We start from the raw sequence: 22,646 nt of genomic DNA on the forward strand, positions 1-22,646 counted from the left end.
TGACCAAACCATTTCAAAACACCCTCTTCTGCTCTCTCAACCACACTCTTTTTATTTCCACACATCTCTCTCACTCTTACATTACTTACTCGATCAAACCACCTCACACCACATATTGTCCTCAAGCATCTCATTTCCAGCACATCCACCCTCCTGCGCACAACTCTATCCATAGCCCACGCCTCGCAACCATACAACATTGTTGGAACCACTATTACTTCAAACATACCCATTTTTGCTTTTCGAGATAATGTTCTCGACTTCCAAACATTCTTCAAGGCTCCCAGAATTTTCGCCCCCTCCCCCACCCGATGATTCACTTCCGCTTCCATGGTTCCATCCGCTGCCAAATCCACTCCCAGATATCTAAAACACTTCACTTCCTCCAGCTTTTCTCCATTCAAACTTATTTCCCAATTGACTTGACCCTCAACCCTACTGTACCTAATAACCTTGCTCTTATTCACATTTACTCTTAACTTTCTTCTTTCACACACTTTACCAAACTCAGTCACCAGCTTCTGCAGTTTCTCACATGAATCAGCCACCAGCGCTGTATCATCAGCGGACAACAACTGACTCACTTCCCAAGCTCTCTCATCCACAACAGACTTCATACTTGCCCCTCTTTCCAAAACTCTTGCATTCACCTCCCTAACAACCCCATCCATAAACAAATTAAACAACCATGGAGACATCACACACCCCTGCCGCAAACCTACATTCACTGAGAACCAATCACTTTCCTCTCTTCCTACACGTACACATGCCTTACATCCTCGATAAAAACTTTTCACTGCTTCTAACAACTTGCCTCCCACACCATATATTCTTAAAACCTTCCACAGAGTATCTCTATCAACTCTATCATATGCCTTCTCCAGATCCATAAATGCTACATACAAATCCATTTGTTTTTCTAAGTAGTTCTCGCATACATTCTTCAAAGCAAACACCTGATCCACACATCCTCTATCTCTTCTGAAACCACACTGCTCTTCCCCAATCTGATGCTCTGTACATGCCTTCACCCTCTCAATGAATACCCTCCCATATAATTTACCAGGAATACTCAACAAACTTATACCTCTGTAATTTGAGCACTAACTCTTATACCCTTTACCTTTGTACAATGGCACTAGGCAAGCATTCCGCCAATCCTCAGGTACCTCACCATGAATCATACATACATTAAATAACCTTACCAACCAGTCAACAATACAGTCACCCCCTTTTTTAATAAATTCCACTGTATGTGATAGAGTGTAAGAAAGTAAATTCTAGATTGATATAGGTAAAACTGAAAGTAGATGGAGAGAGATGGGTGATTATTGGTGCATATGCACCTGGGCATGAGAAGAAAGATCATGAGAGGCAAGTGTTTTGGGAGCAGCTGAATGAGTGTGTTAGTGGTTTTGATGCACAAGACCGGGTTATAGTGATGGGTGATTTGAATGCAAAGGTGAGTAATGTGGCAGTTGAGGGAATAATTGGTATACATGGAGTGTTCAGTGTTGTAAATGGAAATGGTGAAGAGCTTGTAGATTTATGTGCTGAAAAAGGACTGGTGATTGGGAATACCTGGTTTAAAAAGCGAGATATACATAAGTATACGTATGTAAGTAGGAGAGATGGCCAGAGAGCGCTATTGGATTACATGTTAATTGATAGACGCACGAAAGAGAGACTTTTGGATGTTAGTGTGCTGAGAGGTGCAACTGGAGGGATGTCTGATCATTATCTTGTGGAAGCAAAGGTGAAGATTTGTGGGGGTTTTCAGAAAAGAAGAGAGAATGCTGGGGTGAAGAGAGTGGTGAGAGTAAGTGAGCTTGGGAAGGAGACTTGTGTGAGGAAGTACCAGGAGAGACTGAGTACAGAATGGAAAAAGGTGAGAACAAAGGAGGTAAGGGGAGAGGGGGAGGAATGGGATGTATTTAGGGAAGCAGTGATGGCTTGCGCAAAAGAAACTTGTGGCATGAGAAGCGTGGGAGGTGGGTTGATTAGAAAAGGTAGTGAGTGGTGGGATGAAGAAGTAAGATTATTAGTGAAAGAGAAGAGAGAGGCATTTGAACGATTTTTGCAGGGAAAAAATGCAAATGAGTGGGAGAGGTATAAAAGAAAGAGGCAGGAGGTCAAGAGAAAGGTGGAAGAGGTGAAAAAGAGGGCAAATGAGAGTTGGGGTGAGAGAGTATCATTAAATTTCAGGGAGAATAAAAAGATGTTTTGGAAGGAGGTAAATAAAGTGCGTAAGACAAGGGAGCAAATGGGAACTTCAGTGAAGGGCGCTAATGGGGAGGTGATAACAAGTAGTGGTGATGTGAGAAGGAGATGGAGTGAGTATTTTGAAGGTTTGTTGAATGTGTTTGACGATAGAGTGGCAGATGTGGGGTGTCTTGGTCGAGGTGGTGTGCAAAGTGAGAGGGTTAGGGAAAATGATTTGGTAAATAGAGAAGAGGTAGTAAAAGCTTTATGGAAGATGAAAGCCGGCAAAGCAGCAGGTTTGGATATATATATTTTTTTTTTTTTTTTTTTTTTTTTTATACTTTGTCGCTGTCTCCCGCGTTTGCGAGGTAGCGCAAGGAAACAGATGAAAGAAATGGCCCAACCCCCCCCCATACACATGTATATACATACGTCCACACACGCAAATATACATACCTACACAGCTTTCCATGGTTTTCCCCAGACGCTTCACATGCCTTGATTCAATCCACTGACAGCACGTCAACCCCGGTATACCACATCGCTCCAATTCACTCTATTCCTTGCCCTCCTTTCACCCTCCTGCATGTTCAGGCCCCGATCACACAAAATCTTTTTCACTCCATCTTTCCACCTCCAATTTGGTCTCCCTCTTCTCCTCGTTCCCTCCACCTCCGACACATATATCCTCTTGGTCAATCTTTATATATATATATATATATATATATATATATATATATATATATATATATATATATATATATATATGGAGCGTGTAGATGTAGGAATGGGTCTTGGCCCACCCGAATCCTTGTGCTTTGAGGATGGGGAGAAGAGGCACGTAAATCGTCAGCTTGTTCGTGGAGAACACCACGGCCCCCAGTTCCACTGTCACATCTACCAACTTCTGCTTTAAGCGTTTGGTTCATCTGGCCTCCGTCTGCGCCACACTGCACTGAACCAAGTGGCCGGAAGTCAGCACCACAAGTAAAGCATCCTCCTCGAAGGCTCAGAGTGGGGTGCCTAAATGTGTGTGGATGTAACCAAGATGTGAAGACCCTTACTGGAAAAACAATCACTCTTGAAGTAGAACCTTCAGACACAATTGAAAATGTGAAGGAAAAGAGTGAAATTGGAGAAAAAATGTAGCTTAGACATTGAAGCTTATTGATACAGTGGTTAAATTGATGAGAACTGCTATTGACGTTTGTGTAAATAAATTATACATTTCCTTTTTTCCATAGCCAGAGGTTGAACCATTATGTGACATTCATTTTTTTCATTCATTTCAAGCTAGAAGTTTCAGTTTTCTAAATTGTTTCTTACATTTTTCATATGTATATATATGTGTGTGTGTGTGTGTGTGTATATGTGCGTGTGTGTGTGTATATGTGTGTATGTGTATATGTATATATATATGTATATTATCCCTGGGGATAGGGGTGAAAGAATACTTCCCACGTATTCCTCGCGTGTCGTAGAAAGCGACTAGAGGGGACGGGAGCGGGGGGCCAGAAATCCCCCCCCTCCTTGTATTAACTTTCTAAAATGGGAAACAGAAGAAGGAGTCACGCGGGGAGTGCTCATCCTCCTCGAAGGCTCAGAGTGGGGTGCCTAAATGTGTGTGGATGTAACCAAGATGTGAAAAAAGGAGAGATAGGTAGTATGTTTGAGGAAAGGAACCTGGATGTTTTGGCTCTGAGTGAAACGAAGCTCAAGGGTAAAGGGGAAGAGAGGTTTGGGAATGTCTGGGGAGTAAAGTCAGGGGTTAGTGAGAGGACAAGAGCAAGGGAAGGAGTAGCAATACTCCTGAAACAGGAGTTGTGGGAGTATGTGATAGAGTGTAAGAAAGTAAATTCTCGATTAATATGGGTAAAACTGAAAGTTGATGGAGAGAGGTGGGTGATTATTGGTGCATATGCACCTGGGCATGAGAAGAAAGATCAAGAGAGGCAAGTGTTTTGGGAGCAGCTGAATGAGTGTGTTAGTGGTTTTGATGCACGAGACCGGGTTATAGTGATGGGTGATTTGAATGCAAAGGTGAGTAATGTGGCAGTTGAGGGAATAATTGGTATACATGGGGTGTTCAGTGTTGTAAATGGAAATGGTGAAGAGCTTGTAGATTTATGTGCTGAAAAAGGACTGATGATTGGGAATACCTGGTTTAAAAAGCGAGATATACATAAGTATACTTATGTAAGTAGGAGAGATGGCCAGAGAGCGTTATTGGATTACGTGTTAATTGACAGGCGTGCGAAAGAGAGACTTTTGGATGTTAATGTGCTGAGAGGTGCAACTGGAGGGATGTCTGATCATTATCTTGTGGAGGCTAAGGTGAAGATTTGTATGGGTTTTCAGAAAAGAAGAGTGAATGTTGGGGTGAAGAGGGTGGCGAGAGTAAGTGAGCTTGAGAAGGAGACCTGTGTGAGGAAGTACCAGGAGAGACTGAGTACAGAATGGAAAAAGGTGAGAACAATGGAAGCAAGGGGAGTGGGGGAGGAATGGGATGTATTTAGGGAATCAGTGATGGATTGCGCAAAAGATGCTTGTGGCATGAGAAGAGTGGGAGGTGGGTTGATTAGAAAGGGTAGTGAGTGGTGGGATGAAGAAGTAAGAGTATTAGTGAAAGAGAAGAGAGAGGCATTTGGACGATTTTTGCAGGGAAAAAATGCAATTGAGTGGGAGATGTATAAAAGAAAGAGACAGGAGGTCAAGAGAAAGGTGCAAGAGGTGAAAAAAAGGGCAAATGAGAGTTGGGGTGAGAGAGTATCATTAAATTTTAGGGAGAATAAAAAGATGTTCTGGAAGGAGGTAAATAAAGTGCATAAGACAAGGGAGGAAATGGGAACTTCAGTGAAGGGCGCAAATGGGGAGGTGATAACAAGTAGTGGTGATGTGAGAAGGAGATGGAGTGAGTATTTTGAAGGTTTGTTGAATGTGTTTGATGATAGAGTGGCAGATATAGGGTGTTTTGGTCGAGGTGGTGTGCAAAGTGAGAGGGTTAGGGAAAATGATTTGGTAAACAGAGAAGAGGTAGTGAAAGCTTTGCGGAAGATGAAAGCCGGCAAGGCAGCAGGTTTGGATAGTATTGCAGTGGAATTTATTAAAAAAGGGGGTGACTGTATTGTTGACTGGTTGGTAAGGTTATTTAATGTATGTATGACTCATGGTGAGGTGCCTGAGGATTGGCGGAATGCGTGCATAGCGCCATTGTACAAAGGCAAAGGGGATAAGAGTGAGTGCTCAAATTACAGAGGTATAAGTTTGTTGAGTATTCCTGGTAAATTATATGGGAGGGTATTGATTGAGAGGGTGAAGGCATGTACAGAGCATCAGATTGGGGAAGAGCAGTGTGGTTTCAGAAGTGGTAGAGGATGTGTGGATCAGGTGTTTGCTTTGAAGAATGTATGTGAGAAATACTTAGAAAAGCAAATGGATTTGTATGTAGCATTTATGGATCTGGAGAAGGCATATGATAGAGTTGATAGAGATGCTCTGTGGAAGGTATTAAGAATATATGGTGTGGGAGGAAAGTTGTTAGAAGCAGTGAAAAGTTTTTATCGAGGATGTAAGGCATGTGTACGTGTAGGAAGAGAGGAAAGTGATTGGTTCTCAGTGAATGTAGGTTTGCGGCAGGGGTGTGTGTGATGTCTCCATGGTTGTTTAATTTGTTTATGGATGGGGTTGTTAGGGAGGTAAATGCAAGAGTTTTGGAAAGAGGGGCAAGTATGAAGTCTGTTGGGGATGAGAGAGCTTGGGAAGTGAGTCAGTTGTTGTTCGCTGATGATACAGCGCTGGTGGCTGATTCATGTGAGAAACTGCAGAAGCTGGTGACTGAGTTTGGTAAAGTGTGTGGAAGAAGAAAGTTAAGAGTAAATGTGAATAAGAGCAAGGTTATTAGGTACAGTAGGGTTGAGGGTCAAGTCAATTGGGAGGTGAGTTTGAATGGAGAAAAACTGGAGGAAGTGAAGTGTTTTAGATATCTGGGAGTGGATCTGGCAGCGGATGGAACCATGGAAGCGGAAGTGGATCATAGGGTGGGGGAGGGGGCGAAAATTCTGGGGGCCTTGAAGAATGTGTGGAAGTCGAGAACATTATCTCGGAAAGCAAAAATGGGTATGTTTGAAGGAATAGTGGTTCCAACAATGTTGTATGGTTGCGAGGCGTGGGCTATGGATAGAGTTGTGCGCAGGAGGATGGATGTGCTGGAAATGAGATGTTTGAGGACAATGTGTGGTGTGAGGTGGTTTGATCGAGTGAGTAACGTAAGGGTAAGAGAGATGTGTGGAAATAAAAAGAGCGTGGTTGAGAGAGCAGAAGAGGGTGTTTTGAAGTGGTTTGGGCACATGGAGAGAATGAGTGAGGAAAGATTGACCAAGAGGATATATGTGTCGGAGGTGGAGGGAACGAGGAGAAGAGGGAGACCAAATTGGAGGTGGAAAGATGGAGTGAAAAAGATTTTGTGTGATCGGGGCCTGAACATGCAGGAGGGTGAAAGGAGGGCAAGGAATAGAGTGAATTGGAGCGATGTGGTATACCGGGGTTGACGTGCTGTCAGTGGATTGAATCAAGGCATGTGAAGCGTCTGGGGTAAACCATGGAAAGCTGTGTAGGTATGTATATTTGCGTGTGCGGACGTATGTATATACATGTGTATGGGAGGGAGTTGGGCCATTTCTTTCATCTGTTTCCTTGCACTACCTCGCAAACGCGGGAGACAGCGACAAAGTATAAAAAAAAAAAAAAATATATATATATATATATATATATATATATATATATATATATATATATATATATATATATATATATATATATCCAAACCTGCTGCTTTGCCGGCTTTCATCTTCCGTAAAGCTTTTACTACCTCTTCTCTATTTACCAAATCATTTTCCCTAACCCTCTCACTTTGCACACCACCTCGACCAAGACACCCCACATCTGCCACTCTATCGTCAAACACATTCAACAAACCTTCAAAATACTCACTCCATCTCCTTCTCACATCACCACTACTTGTTATCACCTGCTGCTTTGATGTATATATATATATATATATATACATCATCCCTGGGGATAGGGGATTAAGAATACTTCCCATATATTCCCTGCGTGTCGTAGAAGGCGACTAAAAGGGGAGGGAGCGGGGGGGGCTTGAAATCCTCCCCTCTCGTTTTTTTTTTTTTAATTTTCCAGAAGAAGGAACAGAGGGGGGCCAGGTGAGGATATTCCACAAAGGCCCAGTCCTCTGTTCTTAACGCTACCTCGCTAACGCGGGAAATGGTGACTAGTTTAAAAAAAAGAACGAAAAAAAATATATATACATGTAAGGGTAAGAGATATGTGTGGTAATAAAAAGAGTGTGGTTGAGAGAGCAGAAAAGGGTGTGTTGAAATGGTTTGGACACATGGAGAGAATGTGTGAGGAAAGATTGACAAAGAGGATATATGTGTCAGGTAGAGGGACGAAGGAGATAGGAGAGACCAAATTGGAGGTGGAAGGATGGGGTGAAAAAGATTTTGAGCATTTGGGGCCTGAAGATACAGGAGGGTGAAAGGCTTGCAAGAGAGTGAATTGGAATGATGTGGTATATCAGGATCGACGTGCTGTCAGTAGATTGAACCAGGGCATGTGAAGGGTCTGGGGTAAACTATGAAAAGGTCTGTGGGACCTGGATATGGAAAGAGAGCTGTGGTTTTGGTGTATTACACATGACAGCTAGAGACTGAGTGTGAATGAATATGGCCTTTTTTGTCTGTTCCAGGCACTACCTTGCTTGAATACTGTTTTGTTTGTGGCGGGGTTGCGACAAGAATGGATGAAAGCAGCAAGTATGAATAGGTACATGTGTATATAAGTCTGTGTATGTATGTATACAGGTGAAATGTATATGTATGCATGTGTGTGTGTGTGTGTGTGGCCATTTATGTATTTATATAAATGGGTATGTGGGTGGGTTGGGCACTTCTTTCGTCTGTTCCCTTCCGCTACCTCGCTAATGTAGGAGAAGGCAATTAAGTATAATGAAAATAATGCGGGAGACAGCGACAAGAGTATAATATATATATATATATATATATATATATATATATATATTATCCCTGGGGATAAGTGATTAAGAATACTTCCCACGTATTCCCTGCGTGTCATAGAAGGTGGCTAAAAGGGGAGGGAGCGGGGGGCTGGAAATCCTCCCCTCTCGTTCTTTTTTTTTTTAATTTTCCAAAAGAAGGAACAGAGGGGGCCAGGTGAGGATATTCCAAAAAAGGCCCAGTCCTCTGTTCTTAACGCTACCTCGCTGATGCGGGAAATGGCGAATACTTTAAAAGGAAGAAAGAAAAATATATATATATATAGATAACAAGTAGTGGTGATGTGAGAAGGAGATGGAGTGAGTATTTTGAAGGTTTGTTGAATGTGTTTGATGATAGAGTGGCAGATAAAGGGTGTTTTGGTCGAGGTGGTGTGCAAAGTGAGAGGGTTAGGGAAAATGATTTCGTAAACAGAGAAGAGGTAGTGAAAGCTTTGCGAAAGATGAAACCCAGCAAGGCAGCAGGTTTGCATGGTATTGCAGTTGAATTTATTAAAAAAGGGGGTGACTGTATTATTGACAGGTTGGTAAGGTTATTTAATGTATGTATGACTCATAGTGAGGTGCCTGAGGATTGGTGGAATGCGTGCATAGTGCCATTGTATAAAGGCAAAGGGGATAAGAGTGAGTGCTCAAATTACAGAGGTATAAGTTTGTTGAGTATTCCTGGTAAATTATATGGGAGGGTATTGATTGAGAGGGTGAAGGCATGTACAGAGCATCAGATTGGGGAAGAGCAGTGTGGTTTCAGAAGTGGTAGAGGATGTGTGGATCAGGTGTTTGCTTTGAAGACTGTATGTGAGAAATACTTAGAAAAGCAAATGGATTTGTATGTAGCATTTATGGATCTGGAGAAGGCATATGATAGAGTTGATAGAGATGCTCTGTGGAAGGTATTAAGAATATATGGTGTGGGAGGCAAGTTGTTAGAAGCAGTGAAAAGTTTTTATCGAGGATGTAAGGCATGTGTACGTGTAGGAAGAGAGGAAAGTGATTGGTTCTCAGTGAATGTAGGTTTGCGGCAGGGGTGTGTGATGTCTCCATGGTTGTTTAATTTGTGTATGGATGGGGTTGTTAGGGAGGTGAATGGAAGAGTTTTGGAAAGAGGGGCAAGTATGAAGTCTGTTGTGGATGAGAGAGCTTGGGAAGTGAGTCAGTTGTTGTTCGCTGATGATACAGCGCTGGTGGCTGATTCATGTGAGAAACTGCAGAAGCTGGTGACTGAGTTTGGTAAAGTGTGTGAAAGAAGAAAGTTAAGAGTAAATGTGAATAAGAGCAAGGTAATTAGGTACAGTAGGGCTGAGGGTGAAGTCAATTGGAAGGTAATTTTGAATGGAGAAAAACTGGAGGAAGTAAAGTGTTTTAGATATCTGGGAGTGGATCTGGCAGCGGATGGAACCATGGAAGCGGAAGTGGATCATAGGGTGGGGGAGGGGGCGAAAATCCTGGGAGCCTTGAAGAATGTGTGGAAGTCGAGAACATTATCTCGGAAAGCAAAAATGGGTATGTTTGAAGGAATAGTGGTTCCAACAATGTTGTATGGTTGTGAGGCGTGGGCTATGGGTAGACTTGTGCGAAGGAGGATGGATGTGCTGGAAATGAGATGTTTGAGGACAATGTGTGGTGTGAGCTGGTTTGATCGAGTAAGTAACGTACGGGTAAGAGAGATGTGTGGAAATAAAAAGAGTGTGGTTGAGAGAGCAGAAGAGGGTGTTTTGAAATGGTTTGGGTACATGGAGAGAATGAGTAAGGAAAGATTGACCAAGAGGATATATGTGTCGGAAGTGGAGGGAACGAGGAGAAGTGGGGGACGAAATTGGTGGTGGAAAGATGGAGTGAAAAAGATTTTGTGTAATCGGGGCCTGAACATGCAGGAGGGTGAAAGGAGGGCAAGGAATGGAGTGAATTGGATCGATGTGGTATACCGGGGTTGACGTGCTGTCAGTGGATTGAATCAGGGCACGTGAAGCAACTGGGGTAAACCATGGAAAGCTGTGTAGGTATGTATATTTGCGTATGTGGACGTGCATGTATATACATGTGTATGGGGGTGGGTTGATCCATTTCTTTCGTCTGTTTCCTTGCGCTACCTCGCAAATGTGGGAGACAGCGAATAAAAAAAATATATATATATATATATATATATATATATATATATATATATATATATATATATATATATATATATGTATGGGAACTTCAGTGAAGGGCGCAAATGGGGAGGTGATAACAAGTTGTGGTGATGTGAGAAGGAGATGGAGTGAGTATTTTGAAGGTTTGTTGAATGTGTTTGATGATAGAGTGGCAGATATAGGGTGTTTTGGTTGAGGTGGTGTGCAAAGTGCGAGGGTTAGGGAAAATGATTTCGTAAACAGAGAAGAGGTAGTAAAAGCTTTGCGGAAGATGAAAGCCGGCAAGGCAGCAGGTTTGGATGGTATTGCAGTGGAATTTATTAAAAAAGGGGGTGACTGTATTGTTGACTGGTTGGTAAGGTTATTTAATGTATGTATGACTCATGGTGACGTGCCTGAGGATTGGCGGAATGCATGCATAGTGCCATTGTACAAAGGCAAAGAGGATAAGAGTGAGTGCTCAAATTACAGAGGTATAAGTTTGTTGAGTATTCCTGGCAAATTGTATGGGAGGGTATTGATTGAGAGGGTGAAGGCATGTACAGAGCATCAGATTGGGGAAGAGCAGTGTGGTTTCAGAAGTGGTAAAGGATGTGTGGATCAGGTGTTTGCTTTGAAGAATGTATGTGAGAAATACTTAGAAAAGCAAATGGATTTGTATGTAGCATTTATGGATCTGGAGAAGGCATATGATAGAGTTGATAGAGATGCTCTGTGGAAGGTATTAAGAATATATGGTGTGGGAGGCAAGTTGTTAGAAGCAGTGAAAAGTTTTTATCGAGGATGTAAGGCATGTGTACGTGTAGGAAGAGAGGAAAGTGATTGGTTCTCAGTGAATGTAGGCTTGCGGCAGGGGTGTGTGATGTCTCCAGGGTTGTTTAATTTGTTTATGGATGGGGTTGTTAGGGAGGTGAATGCAAGAGTTTTGGAAAGAGGGGCAAGGATGAAGTCTTGTTGGGGATGAGAGAGCTTGGGAAGTGAGTCAGTTGTTGTTCGCTGATGATACAGCGCTGGTGGCTGATTCATGTAAGAAACTGCAGAAGCTGGTGACTGAGTTTGGTAAAGTGTGTGAAAGAAGAAAGTTAAGAGTAAATGTGAATAAGAGCAAGGTTATTAGGTACAATAGGGTTCAGGGTCAAGTCAATTGGGAGGTGAGTTTGAATGGAGAAAAACTGGAGGAAGTGAAGTGTTTTAGATATCTGGGAGTGGATCTGGCAGCGGATGGAAACATGGAAGCGGAAGTGGATCATAGGGTGGGGGAGGGGGCGAAAATTCTGGGAGCCTTGAAGAATGTGTGGAAGTCGAGAACATTATCTCGGAAAGCAAAAATGGGTATGTTTGAACGAATAGTGGTTCCAACAATGTTGTATGGTTGCGAGGCGTGGACTATGGATAGAGTTGTGCGCAGGAGGATGGATGTGCTGGAAATGAGATGTTTGAGGACAATGTGTGGTGTGAGCTGGTTTGATCGAGTAAGTAACGTACGGGTAAGAGAGATGTGTGGAAATAAAAAGAGCGTGGTTGAGAGAGCAGAAGAGGGTGTTTTGAAATGGTTTGGGTACATGGAGAGAATGAGTAAGGAAAGATTGACCAAGAGGATATATGTGTCGGAAGTGGAGGGAACGAGGAGAAGTGGGAGACGAAATTGGTGGTGGAAAGATGGAGTGAAAAAGATTTTGTGTGATCGGGGCCTGAACATGCAGGAGGGTGAAAGGAGGGCAAGGAATGGAGTGAATTGGATCGATGTAGTATACTGGGGTTGACGTGCTGTCAGTGGATTGAATCAGGGCATGTGAAGCAACTGGGGTAAACCATGGAAAGCTGTGTAGGTATGTATATTTGCGTATGTGGACGTGCATGTATATACATGTGTATGGGGGTGGGTTGATCCATTTCTTTCGTCTGTTTCCTTGCGCTACCTCGCAAACGTGGGAGACAGCGAATAAAAAAATATATATATATATATATATATATATATATATATATATATATATATATATATATATATATATATATGGGAACTTCAGTGAAGGGCGCAAATGGGGAGGTGATAACAAGTTGTGGTGATGTGAGAAGGAGATGGAGTGAGTATTTTGAAGGTTTGTTGAATGTGTTTGATGATAGAGTGGCAGATATAGGGTGTTTTGGTCGAGGTGGTGTGCAAAGTGCGAGGGTTAGGGAAAATGATTTCGTAAACAGAGAAGAGGTAGTAAAAGCTTTGCGGAAGATGAAAGCCGGCAAGGCAGCAGGTTTGGATGGTATTGCAGTGGAATTTATTAAAAAAGGGGGTGACTGTATTGTTGACTGGTTGGTAAGGTTATTTAATGTATGTATGACTCATGGTGAGGTGCCTGAGGATTGGCGGAATGCATGCATAGTGCCATTGTACAAAGGCAAAGAGGATAAGAGTGAGTGCTCAAATTACAGAGGTATAAGTTTGTTGAGTATTCCTGGCAAATTGTATGGGAGGGTATTGATTGAGAGGGTGAAGGCATGTACAGAGCATCAGATTGGGGAAGAGCAGTGTGGTTTCAGAAGTGGTAAAGGATGTGTGGATCAGGTGTTTGCTTTGAAGAATGTATGTGAGAAATACTTAGAAAAGCAAATGGATTTGTATGTAGCATTTATGGATCTGGAGAAGGCATATGATAGAGTTGATAGAGATGCTCTGTGGAAGGTATTAAGAATATATGGTGTGGGAGGCAAGTTGTTAGAAGCAGTGAAAAGTTTTTATCGAGGATGTAAGGCATGTGTACGTGTAGGAAGAGAGGAAAGTGATTGGTTCTCAGTGAATGTAGGTTTGCGGCAGGGGTGTGTGATGTCTCCAGGGTTGTTTAATTTGTTTATGGATGGGGTTGTTAGGGAGGTGAGTGCAAGAGTTTTGGAAAGAGGGGCAAGGATGAAGTCTGTTGGGGATGAGAGAGCTTGGGAAGTGAGTCAGTTGTTGTTCGCTGATGATACAGCGCTGGTGGCTGATTCATGTAAGAAACTGCAGAAGCTGGTGACTGAGTTTGGTAAAGTGTGTGAAAGAAGAAAGTTAAGAGTAAATGTGAATAAGAGCAAGGTTATTAGGTACAGTAGGGTTGAGGGTCAAGTCAATTGGGAGGTGAGTTTGAATGGAGAAAAACTGGAGGAAGTGAAGTGTTTTAGATATCTGGGAGTGGATCTGGCAGCGGATGGAAACATGGAAGCGGAAGTGGATCATAGGGTGGGGGAGGGGGCGAAAATTCTGGGAGCCTTGAAGAATGTGTGGAAGTCGAGAACATTATCTCGGAAAGCAAAAATGGGTATGTTTGAAGGAATAGTGGTTCCAACAATGTTGTATGGTTGCGAGGCATGGACTATGGATAGAGTTGTGCGCAGGAGGATGGATGTGCTGGAAATGAGATGTTTGAGGACAATGTGTGGTGTGAGGTGGTTTGATCGAGTAAGTAACGTAAGGGTAAGAGAGATGTGTGGAAATAAAAAGAGCGTGGTTGAGAGAGCAGAAGAGGGTGTTTTGAAATGGTTTGGTCACATGGAGAGAATGAGTGAGGAAAGATTGACCAAGAGGATATATGTGTCGGAGGTGGAGGGAACGAGGAGAAGAGGGAGACCAAATTGGAGGTGGAAAGATGGAGTGAAAAAGATTTTGTGTGATCGGGGCCTGAACATGCAGGAGGGTGAAAGGAGGGCAAGGAATAGAGTGAATTGGAGCGATGTGGTATACCGGGGTTGACGTGCTATCAGTGGATTGAATCAAGGCATGTGAAGCGTCTGGGGTAAACCATGGAAATCTGTGTAGGTATGTATATTTGCGTGTGTGGACGTATGTATATACATGTGTATGGGGGTGGGTTGGGCCATTTCTTTCGTCTGTTTCCTTACGCTACCTCGCAAACGCGGGAGACAGCAACAAAGCAAAAAAAAAATATATATATATATATATATATATATATATATATATATATATATATATATATATATATATATATATATATATATATTATCCCTGGGGATAGGGGAGAAAGAATACTTCCCACGCTTTCCTCACGTGTCCTAGAAGGCAACTAGAGGGGACAGGAGCAGGGAGACAGAAATCCTCCCCTCATTGTATTTTAACTTTCTAAAATGGCAAACAGAAGAAGGAGTCATGCGGGGAGTGCTCATCCTCCTCGAAGGCTCAGATTGGAGTGTCTAAATGTGTGTGGATGTAACCAAGATGTTAAAAAAGGAGAAATAGGTAGTATGTTTGAGGAAAGGAACCTGGATGTTTTGGCTCTGAGTGAAAAGAAGCTCAAAGATAAAGGGGAAGAGTGGTTTGGGAATGTCTTGGGAGTAAAATCAGGGGTTAGTGAGAGTACAAGAGCAAGGGAAGGAGTAGCATTACTCCTGAAACAGGAGTGGTGGGAGTATGTTATAGTATGTAAGAAAGTAAATTCTAGATTAATATGGGTAAAACTGAAAGCTGAATGAGAGAGATGGGTGATTATTGGTGCATATGCACCTTGGCATGAGAAGAAAGATCATGAGAGGCAAGTGTTTTGGGAGCAGCTGAATGAGTGTGTTAGTGGTTTTGATGCATGAGACCGGGTTATAGTGATGGGTGATTTGAATGCAAAGGTGAGTAATGTGGCAGTTGAGGGAATAAGTGGTATACATGGGGTTTTCAGTGTTGTAAATGGAAATGGTGAAGAGCTTGTAGATTTATGTAGTGAAAAAGGACTGGTGATTGGGAATACCTGGTTTAAAAAGGGAGATATACATAAGTAAACGTATGTAAGGAGGAGAGATGGCCAGACAGCGTTATTAGATTACGTGTTAATTGACAGGCGCGCGGAAGAGAGACTTTTGGATGTTACTGTGCTGAGAGGTGCAACTGGAGGGATGTCTGATCATTATCTTGTGGAGGCTAAGGTGAAGAATTGTATGGGTTTTCAGAAAAGAAGAGTGAATGTTGGGGTGAAGAGGTTGGTGAGAGTAAGTGAGCTTGGGAAGGAGACTTGTGTGAGGAAGTACCACGAGAGACTGAGTACAGAAGGGAAAAGGTGAGGACAAAGGATGTAAGGGGAGTGGGGGAGGAATGGGATGTATTTAGGGAAACAGTGATGGCTTGCGCAAAAGATGCTTGTGGCATGAGAAGTGTGGGAGGTGGGTTGATAAGAAAGGGTAGTGAGTGGTGGGATGAAGAAGTAAGATTATTAGTGAAAGAGAAGAGAGAGGCATATGGAAGATTTTTGCAGGGAAAAAATGCAAATGAGTGGGAGATGAATAAAAGAAAGAGGCAGGAGGTCAAGAGAAAGGTGCATGAGGTGAAAAAAAGGGCAAATGAGAGTTGGGGTGAGAGAGTATCATTAAATTTTAGGGAGAAGAAAAAGATGTTCTGGAAGGAGGTAAATAAAGTGTGTAAGACAAGGGAGCAAATGGGACTCCATGAAGGGGGCTAAAGGGGAAGTGATAACAAGTAGTGGTGATGTGAGAAGGAGATGGAGTGAGTATTTTGAAGGTTTGTTGAATGTGTTTGATGATAGAGTGGCAGATATAGGGTGTTTTGGTCGAGGTGGTGTGCAAAGTGAGAGGGTTAGGGAAAATGATTTGGTAAACAGAGAAGAGGTAGTAAAAGCTTTGTGGAAGATGAAAGCAGGCAAGGCAGCAAGTTTGGATGGTATTGCAGCGGAATTTATTAAAAAAGGGGGTGACTGTATTGTTGACTAGTTGGTAAGGTTATCTAATGTATGCATGATTCATGGTGAGGTGCCTGAGGATTGCCGGAATGCTTGCATACTGCCATTGTACAAAGTCAAAGGGGATAAGAGTGAGTGCTCAAATTACAGAGGTATAAGTTTGTTGAGTATTCCTGGCAAATTGTATGGGAGGGTATTGATTGAGAGGGTGAAAGCATGTACAGAGCATCAGATTGGGGAAGAGCAGTGTGGTTTCAGAAGTGGTAGATGATGTGTGGATCAGGTGTTTGCTTTGAAGAATGTATGTGAGAAATACTTAGAAAAGCAAATGGATTTGTATGTAGCATTTATGGATCTGGAGAAGGCATATGATAGAGTTGATAGAGATGCTCTGTGGAAGGTACTAAGAATATATGGTGTGAGAGGCAAGTTGTTAGAAGCAGTGAAAAGTTTTTATCAAGGATGCAAGGCATGTGTATGTGTAGGAAGAGAGGAAAGTGATTGGTTCTCAGTGAATGAAGGTTTGCGGCAGGGGTGTGTGATGTCTCCATCTTTGTTTAATTTGTTTATGGATGGGGTTGTTAGTGAGGTGAATGCAAGAGTTTTGGAAAGAGGGGCAAGTATGAAGTCTGTTGGGGATGAAAGAGCTTGGGAAGTGAGTCAATTGTTGTTCACTGATGATACAGTGCTGGTGGCTGATTCATGTGAGAAACTGCAGAAGCTGGTGACTGAGTTTGGTAAAGTGTGTGAAAGAAGAAAGTTAAGAGTAAATGTGAATAAGAGCAAGGTTGAGGGTCAAGTCAATTGGGCGGTAAGTCTGAATGGAGAAAAACTGGAGGAAGTGTTTTAGATATCTGGGAGTGGATCTGGTAGTGGATGGAACCATGGAAGCAGAAGTGAATCATAGGGTGGGGGAGGGGGCGAAAATCCTGGGAGCCTTGAAGAATGTGTGGAAGTTGAGAACATTATCTCGGAAAGCAAAAATGGGTATGTTTGAAGGAACAGTGGTTCCAACAATGTTGTATGGTTGCAAGGCGTGGGCTATGGATAGAGTTGAGCGCAGGAGGGTGGATGTGCTGGAAATGAGATGTTTGAGGACAATATGTGGTGTGAGGTGGTTTGATCGAGTAAGTAATGTAAGGGTAAGAGAGATGTGTGGAAATAAAAAGAGCGTGGTTGAGAGAGCAGAAGAGGGTGTTTTGAAATGGTTTTTGGCACATGGAGAGAATGAGTGAGGAAAGATTGACCAAGAGGATATGTGTGTCGGAGGTGGAGGGAACGAGGAGAAGTGAGAGACCAAATTGGAGGTGGAAAGATGGAGTGAAAAAGATTTTGAGTGATCGGGGCCTGAACATGCAGGAGGGTGAAAGGCGGGCAGGGAATAGAGTGAATTGGATCGATGTGGTATACCGGGGTCGACGTGCTGTCAATGGATTGAATCAGGGCATGTGAAGGATCTGGGGTAAACCATGGAAAGTTCTGTGGGGCCTGGATGTGGAAAGGGAGCTGTGGTTTCGGGCATTATTGCATGACAGCTGGAGACTGAGTGTGAACGAATGTGGCCTTTGTTTTCTTTTCCTAACGCTACCTCGCACACATGAGGGGGGAGGGGGATGGTATTCCATGTGTGGCGAGGTGGCGATGGGAAGGAATAAAGGCAGGCAGTGTGAATTGTGTGCATGGGTATATATGTATGTGTCTGTGTGTGTATATATATGTGTACATTGAGATGTATGGGTGTGTATGTTTGCGTGTGTGGATCTTTCTTTCTTCTTTCAAACTATTCGCCATTTCCCGCGTTAGCGAGGTAGCGTTAAGAACAGAGAACTGGGCCTTTGAGGGAATATCCTCACCTGGCCCCCTTCTCTGTTCCTTCTTTTGGAAAAGAAAAAAAAAAAAAAAAAAAATGCGGGAGACAGCGACAAAGCAAAATAAAATAAATAAATAAAATAATATTATATTGTGATATATTTCCTGGTGCATGCATACTGTAGTTTTTCAATATTATAATACTATAATATTAATAAAACCCAATAAACTATTTTTAACAAAGAATTATTGCATAGATTGAGAGGTGCCTGTAATGTATCTGATTGGTGTGGCTGGTAATTTTACAAAAACTGGGTATAATAAGAAAATATTTATCACATAAAACATAAAAATAATCAGTAATCAGTTTCATAGTGTAGCTAAAATAATCCAAAAAAAATGCACAGGATCAGCTCACTAAAAACTCAGGCCTTTCTTCCACACTTTGTAAAGCATTATGCTAAAACTTCCACAAACTTCTTACACATAACTGCAAAAGTAAAGAAAGATATACACTTCTGATTCTATTTTTCTATGTTTTATGAAGATCTTTAAATGTGTAAGGTTAAATTAAATTTTTAGAATACTTGAAAAACTAGTGATTTTTAGGAAACACTTAGTAGTTAAGTGGTCAAAGCTGCATTTAATGACATGGTTAAGAAAATTAGCATATCATTAATCATAGCTTCTATTTAACCTAAATTAATATATGTATCTTAATTCTGATCCCTGCACTAACTAGAGGAGAAATATCAGGAAATGGAAATGAAGATGTCAAACATAAACAATTCTTAAAACATGCAAAAAAACCATATCGAGAGCTTGTAACAAAAAACTACAAAAGATACATGTTAGAAAAGAAGTGAAAAAGCACTTTTGTGGCAAAAGAAAAGTGGCAAATGGAATCAACTTACAGACAGGACTACGAATGCACGACATTATACTTAAGATTATAAAGTTACATGACAGAAATGATACGTTGAGTGATGGGGTCCCACGAGTCCAAAACTTTCTATCCACATTGTAAAGTTGCGTAATTACACACAAATAATTGCACGAAAAGAAATCTAGCTATTAGAACTGCACAGTCCTTTACAATCATCACTTAAATTTGGTTTAATTTTTCATATATCTTTGAACTGTCTGTGGTATAACACCAGATAATTTCATTAATCATGGGCAGACGTACTAATCAAAGATTAACTGCAGTATTACAAAGGAATGAATGACTGAACAGAATAAAGAAGTAGGATGAATGCTAAAAAACTGGAGGGAGACACAAAGACTATAAAGCATAAATCAGTGACAAGGATGGGATTATGTGAAAAATAAAATCCTGAGAAGAAAACATACATGAGAGGGATGTCAACAGAGAAACTGCCAAAATTATGTAGAGACTGAAGTGCAAGAAGATTCTGTATTAAAGAAAAATACCATGAGGAAAAACAAAATATAAAAACATGGAAAGACTACCTTACCAGTACTTATCAACATTATTTGTCCTCTTGTCTACTGGAGGTAAAGAGCGGGCGTAAGCATGGACAGTACAGTTGAAGGCCTTTAAAGATCTGGCAACTGAAAAATGAAACATGGATCAAAATAAAAATCATATTCACCCACTTCACTGTTTTTCATCAACTTATAAGTCAAACACTTTTTCCCATTCAAAGCAAGGCATCCCAAGTAGAATATTCTGCATAAAGTGTTTTTCATTCCTTCATCAATGATCCTGATCTAATTCAACATCACTTTACATATCTTGTTTCTCTGTGGCTTTTTCTCAACTCCTTGTTCTACCATGTTAAAATCTCTGCCCTTCCTAAGCCCAGGTATCTTATTTACTACCATATTTATGCTATTTCAAGCATCATATCATTTTCCTAAAAGAAATTGGCATATATCTAATCCACTCTATCCTATGCACAACATACTATCTTGCATGTTCAAGCACCTAATCTCTCTTATCTTTCACCCCATCCTTCCATCTTGTCCTCAGTCTCCCCTCTCTCTTTTTTCCTTCCACTGGTGGTACATACAGCCAGCCTCTCCTCACTCGTCTCCACATGCCTAAACCACTTCACCACACTCTCTTCATATCTCCTAACCATAATATTTTCAGTACTGCACCTTCCTCTTACCCTATCATTTCTTACTTGATCAACCATCCTTACACCACATATTCTTCTCAAGAATTTCATTCCCAAAACTTTCACTGTCTTCTTTATGTTTCCATCGAAGATCCACACCCCATACATACATTCAAGACTTCTTCACTGCCAAACATACCCATCTTTGCCCTTACAGACCTCTCTTTCCACATTACTCAGTACAAGCAGGACCCTAAACCCCTCACACATCACTGTCATATCAACTCCCAGGTATATGGAACAATACACTTCCTCAAGTTCTCTTCATTCAAACACACTCCAACCAACCTGTCTCTCTTCCCTAAAAAAAAAATCAAATCAAAAATTAAATTTAGTAACCTTATCTCTAAACTTTCTCCTCTCACACACTATGCAAAACTCATTCAAGCCTGCCACTAAAGCTTCACCATATCACCAGCAAACAGCAACTGGCTCACCTTCCAGGGCAGCTCATCCACAATAAATTGCAGACCCATCCCTTTCTCCAAGACTCTTAAACTTACCTCCCTCACCAACCAACCCTTAAACAAATCAAAACACCTATGGAGATATCACACACCTTTGCTGCAAACCCAACCTCACCTGCAACCACTCATTCTCCTCTCTTCCTACTCACATACATACAATATAATCTCTTAACTTCTTATAGGAACTTTCCTCCCTCAACATATATTCATTACACCTCCCACAAAGCATCTCTATCAACCTATCATATGTTCTCTCCAGATCCATATATGCCACATACAAATCCTTCTATTTTTCTAAGTATTTCTCACACAAATTCTTCAGAGTAAACACATGATCCACACATTCTGAAAAATATAGTTCCTCCCTAATCTGATACTTTAAGCATGCCACCACCCTCTCCATCACCACTCACTCATACAACTTAAAGGGTATACTCAACAAACTTATTCCTTTGTAATTCAAACTTTGACTTTTGTCCCCCTTGCCTTACACAAATTCACTATACAGGCATTCTACTAATTCTCAGGCAACTCACCTTGAGTCATACATACACTGAAAATCTACACTACTAAGTCATCAACAGGATCACATCCTTTCATGAGAAATTCAACTGCAATCCCATCCACTTCACCCACTGTGCCAAACTGCATCTTATGTAAGGCTTCAATAACTCTTTTCTTTTCATCAAACAACTAGCCACAACTCTTGCATTCTGCACACTTTTAAATTTAAAACACCCACATCTGTCATGCAATCATTTAACACATCCAACAGTCCTTCATAATACTTACTTCTCATATTCTTTCCCTGTTAACACTTCCCCATCTGCTCCCCTCATTGATGCTCCCATTTGTTCTTATGTTTTTCTTGTGCTACTCACTTTCTACCAAAACATTATCTTATTCTCCCTAAACTTTATTGATACTCTCACCCTAACTCTCATTTGCCTTATTTTTCAGCATCTGCATCTTCCTCTTGACCCCCCTTCCATTTTCTCTTTAACAATTCCCAATCATTTATGCTCCTTTCCCACAGGTAATGCCATTACACCTCTCTTTTCTCTTTCATTAACAATTTTACTTCCTAATCCCACCACTCCCTACCCTTTCTCACACACCCACATTCCTCCTTATCAGTGCCAGATTTATAAGGGGGAAAAATGGGCAACTGCCCCAGGCCACCCTGCCAGACGGGCCACCCCCCTCTATACTAAAATATAATAAAAAAAAAAATCAATTTATTGAGCCAGGATCTCCAATGAACTTTGGCCAACTGTTCCGTCAAAGCAGGGTGTTCCTAAGACATAATCAAGGTCAAGGAAAAGTTAAGCAGACTTGTTTAAGCCGAAAAAGAGAGAAAAGATTTGTTGAATTGGTGGAAATAGTGCTTGACCCACGGACTGACTCATTATGTGTTACTTCCCCTGCTGCAAAACGTTTGTTCGCGTGCACTGTTTTGTTTTGCTGTGCTGTGGCAAAACTTCACTCACACTGGCTGACTTCAAGGTGTTTTGTTCGTGTTGCTTTGAGAAATAAATAAAAGCGATGAAAATCTGCTCTGCCTTTCATCAAGCAGTGATGAGCCACCACATGCTGCCTTGCTCAGACAGCTGCCCACAAGAGATTTGTTTTGACTAGCAGCCGTGCTTTGCCGTTTGTGGACTTAGCAATTTTATGCATTTGACTACTTTCAGTAAAAACGTTCCAAAGCTCGTATAAGTGTAAAACTTGGCACAAAAGTTCTTGACACCTATAGGTAAACTGAGATGCTTCCATAAGTGTTTTCAATTTGTTTTTTTGAATCCAATAAGAAGCACAAATTTCAAAAATTTCATTTTTCTACAGGATATCAGCATTGTCCTCAGTGGCTGCAGACCCCACAGACTGTCACTATGACAAGAAACAGGCACATCTTCAAGTGTAGGAATGTGTTGGTACCTGCATAATAGCAATTTCTGTAATCAGTGAAAGATCACAGGCTGCCACAGAGTTGTTAGAATGTGGTTGCTTACTTTTTCTTTTCAGTTTTTAGAAAAGTTTTAGTTTGTGACATTTGTTGCTAGATGTCTGACCGCAACTGTCAAAAGCATTTCTAGACATGATGACAGGAAAATCTTAAGATAAAAGAAAATAAT

General features: G+C 41.5%; 1 protein-coding gene across 6 annotated transcripts in view; it reads right to left on the reverse strand.

The window, feature by feature from the left end:
* LOC139758849 (glyoxylate/hydroxypyruvate reductase A-like) overlaps positions 1 to 22,646 on the reverse strand; it is a 296,538-nt gene that overhangs the window by 112,432 nt on the left and 161,460 nt on the right. For all 6 annotated transcript variants that reach the window (XM_071680709.1, XM_071680708.1, XM_071680707.1 and 3 more), the window contains one exon: positions 19,376 to 19,472. In XM_071680709.1, coding sequence (XP_071536810.1) covers positions 19,376 to 19,472 — 97 coding nt within the window. The remainder of the gene's footprint in view (positions 1 to 19,375; positions 19,473 to 22,646) is intronic.

Source organism: Panulirus ornatus, chromosome 31 (assembly GCF_036320965.1).
Source record: "Panulirus ornatus isolate Po-2019 chromosome 31, ASM3632096v1, whole genome shotgun sequence".
NCBI classification, from domain to species: domain Eukaryota; kingdom Metazoa; phylum Arthropoda; class Malacostraca; order Decapoda; family Palinuridae; genus Panulirus; species Panulirus ornatus.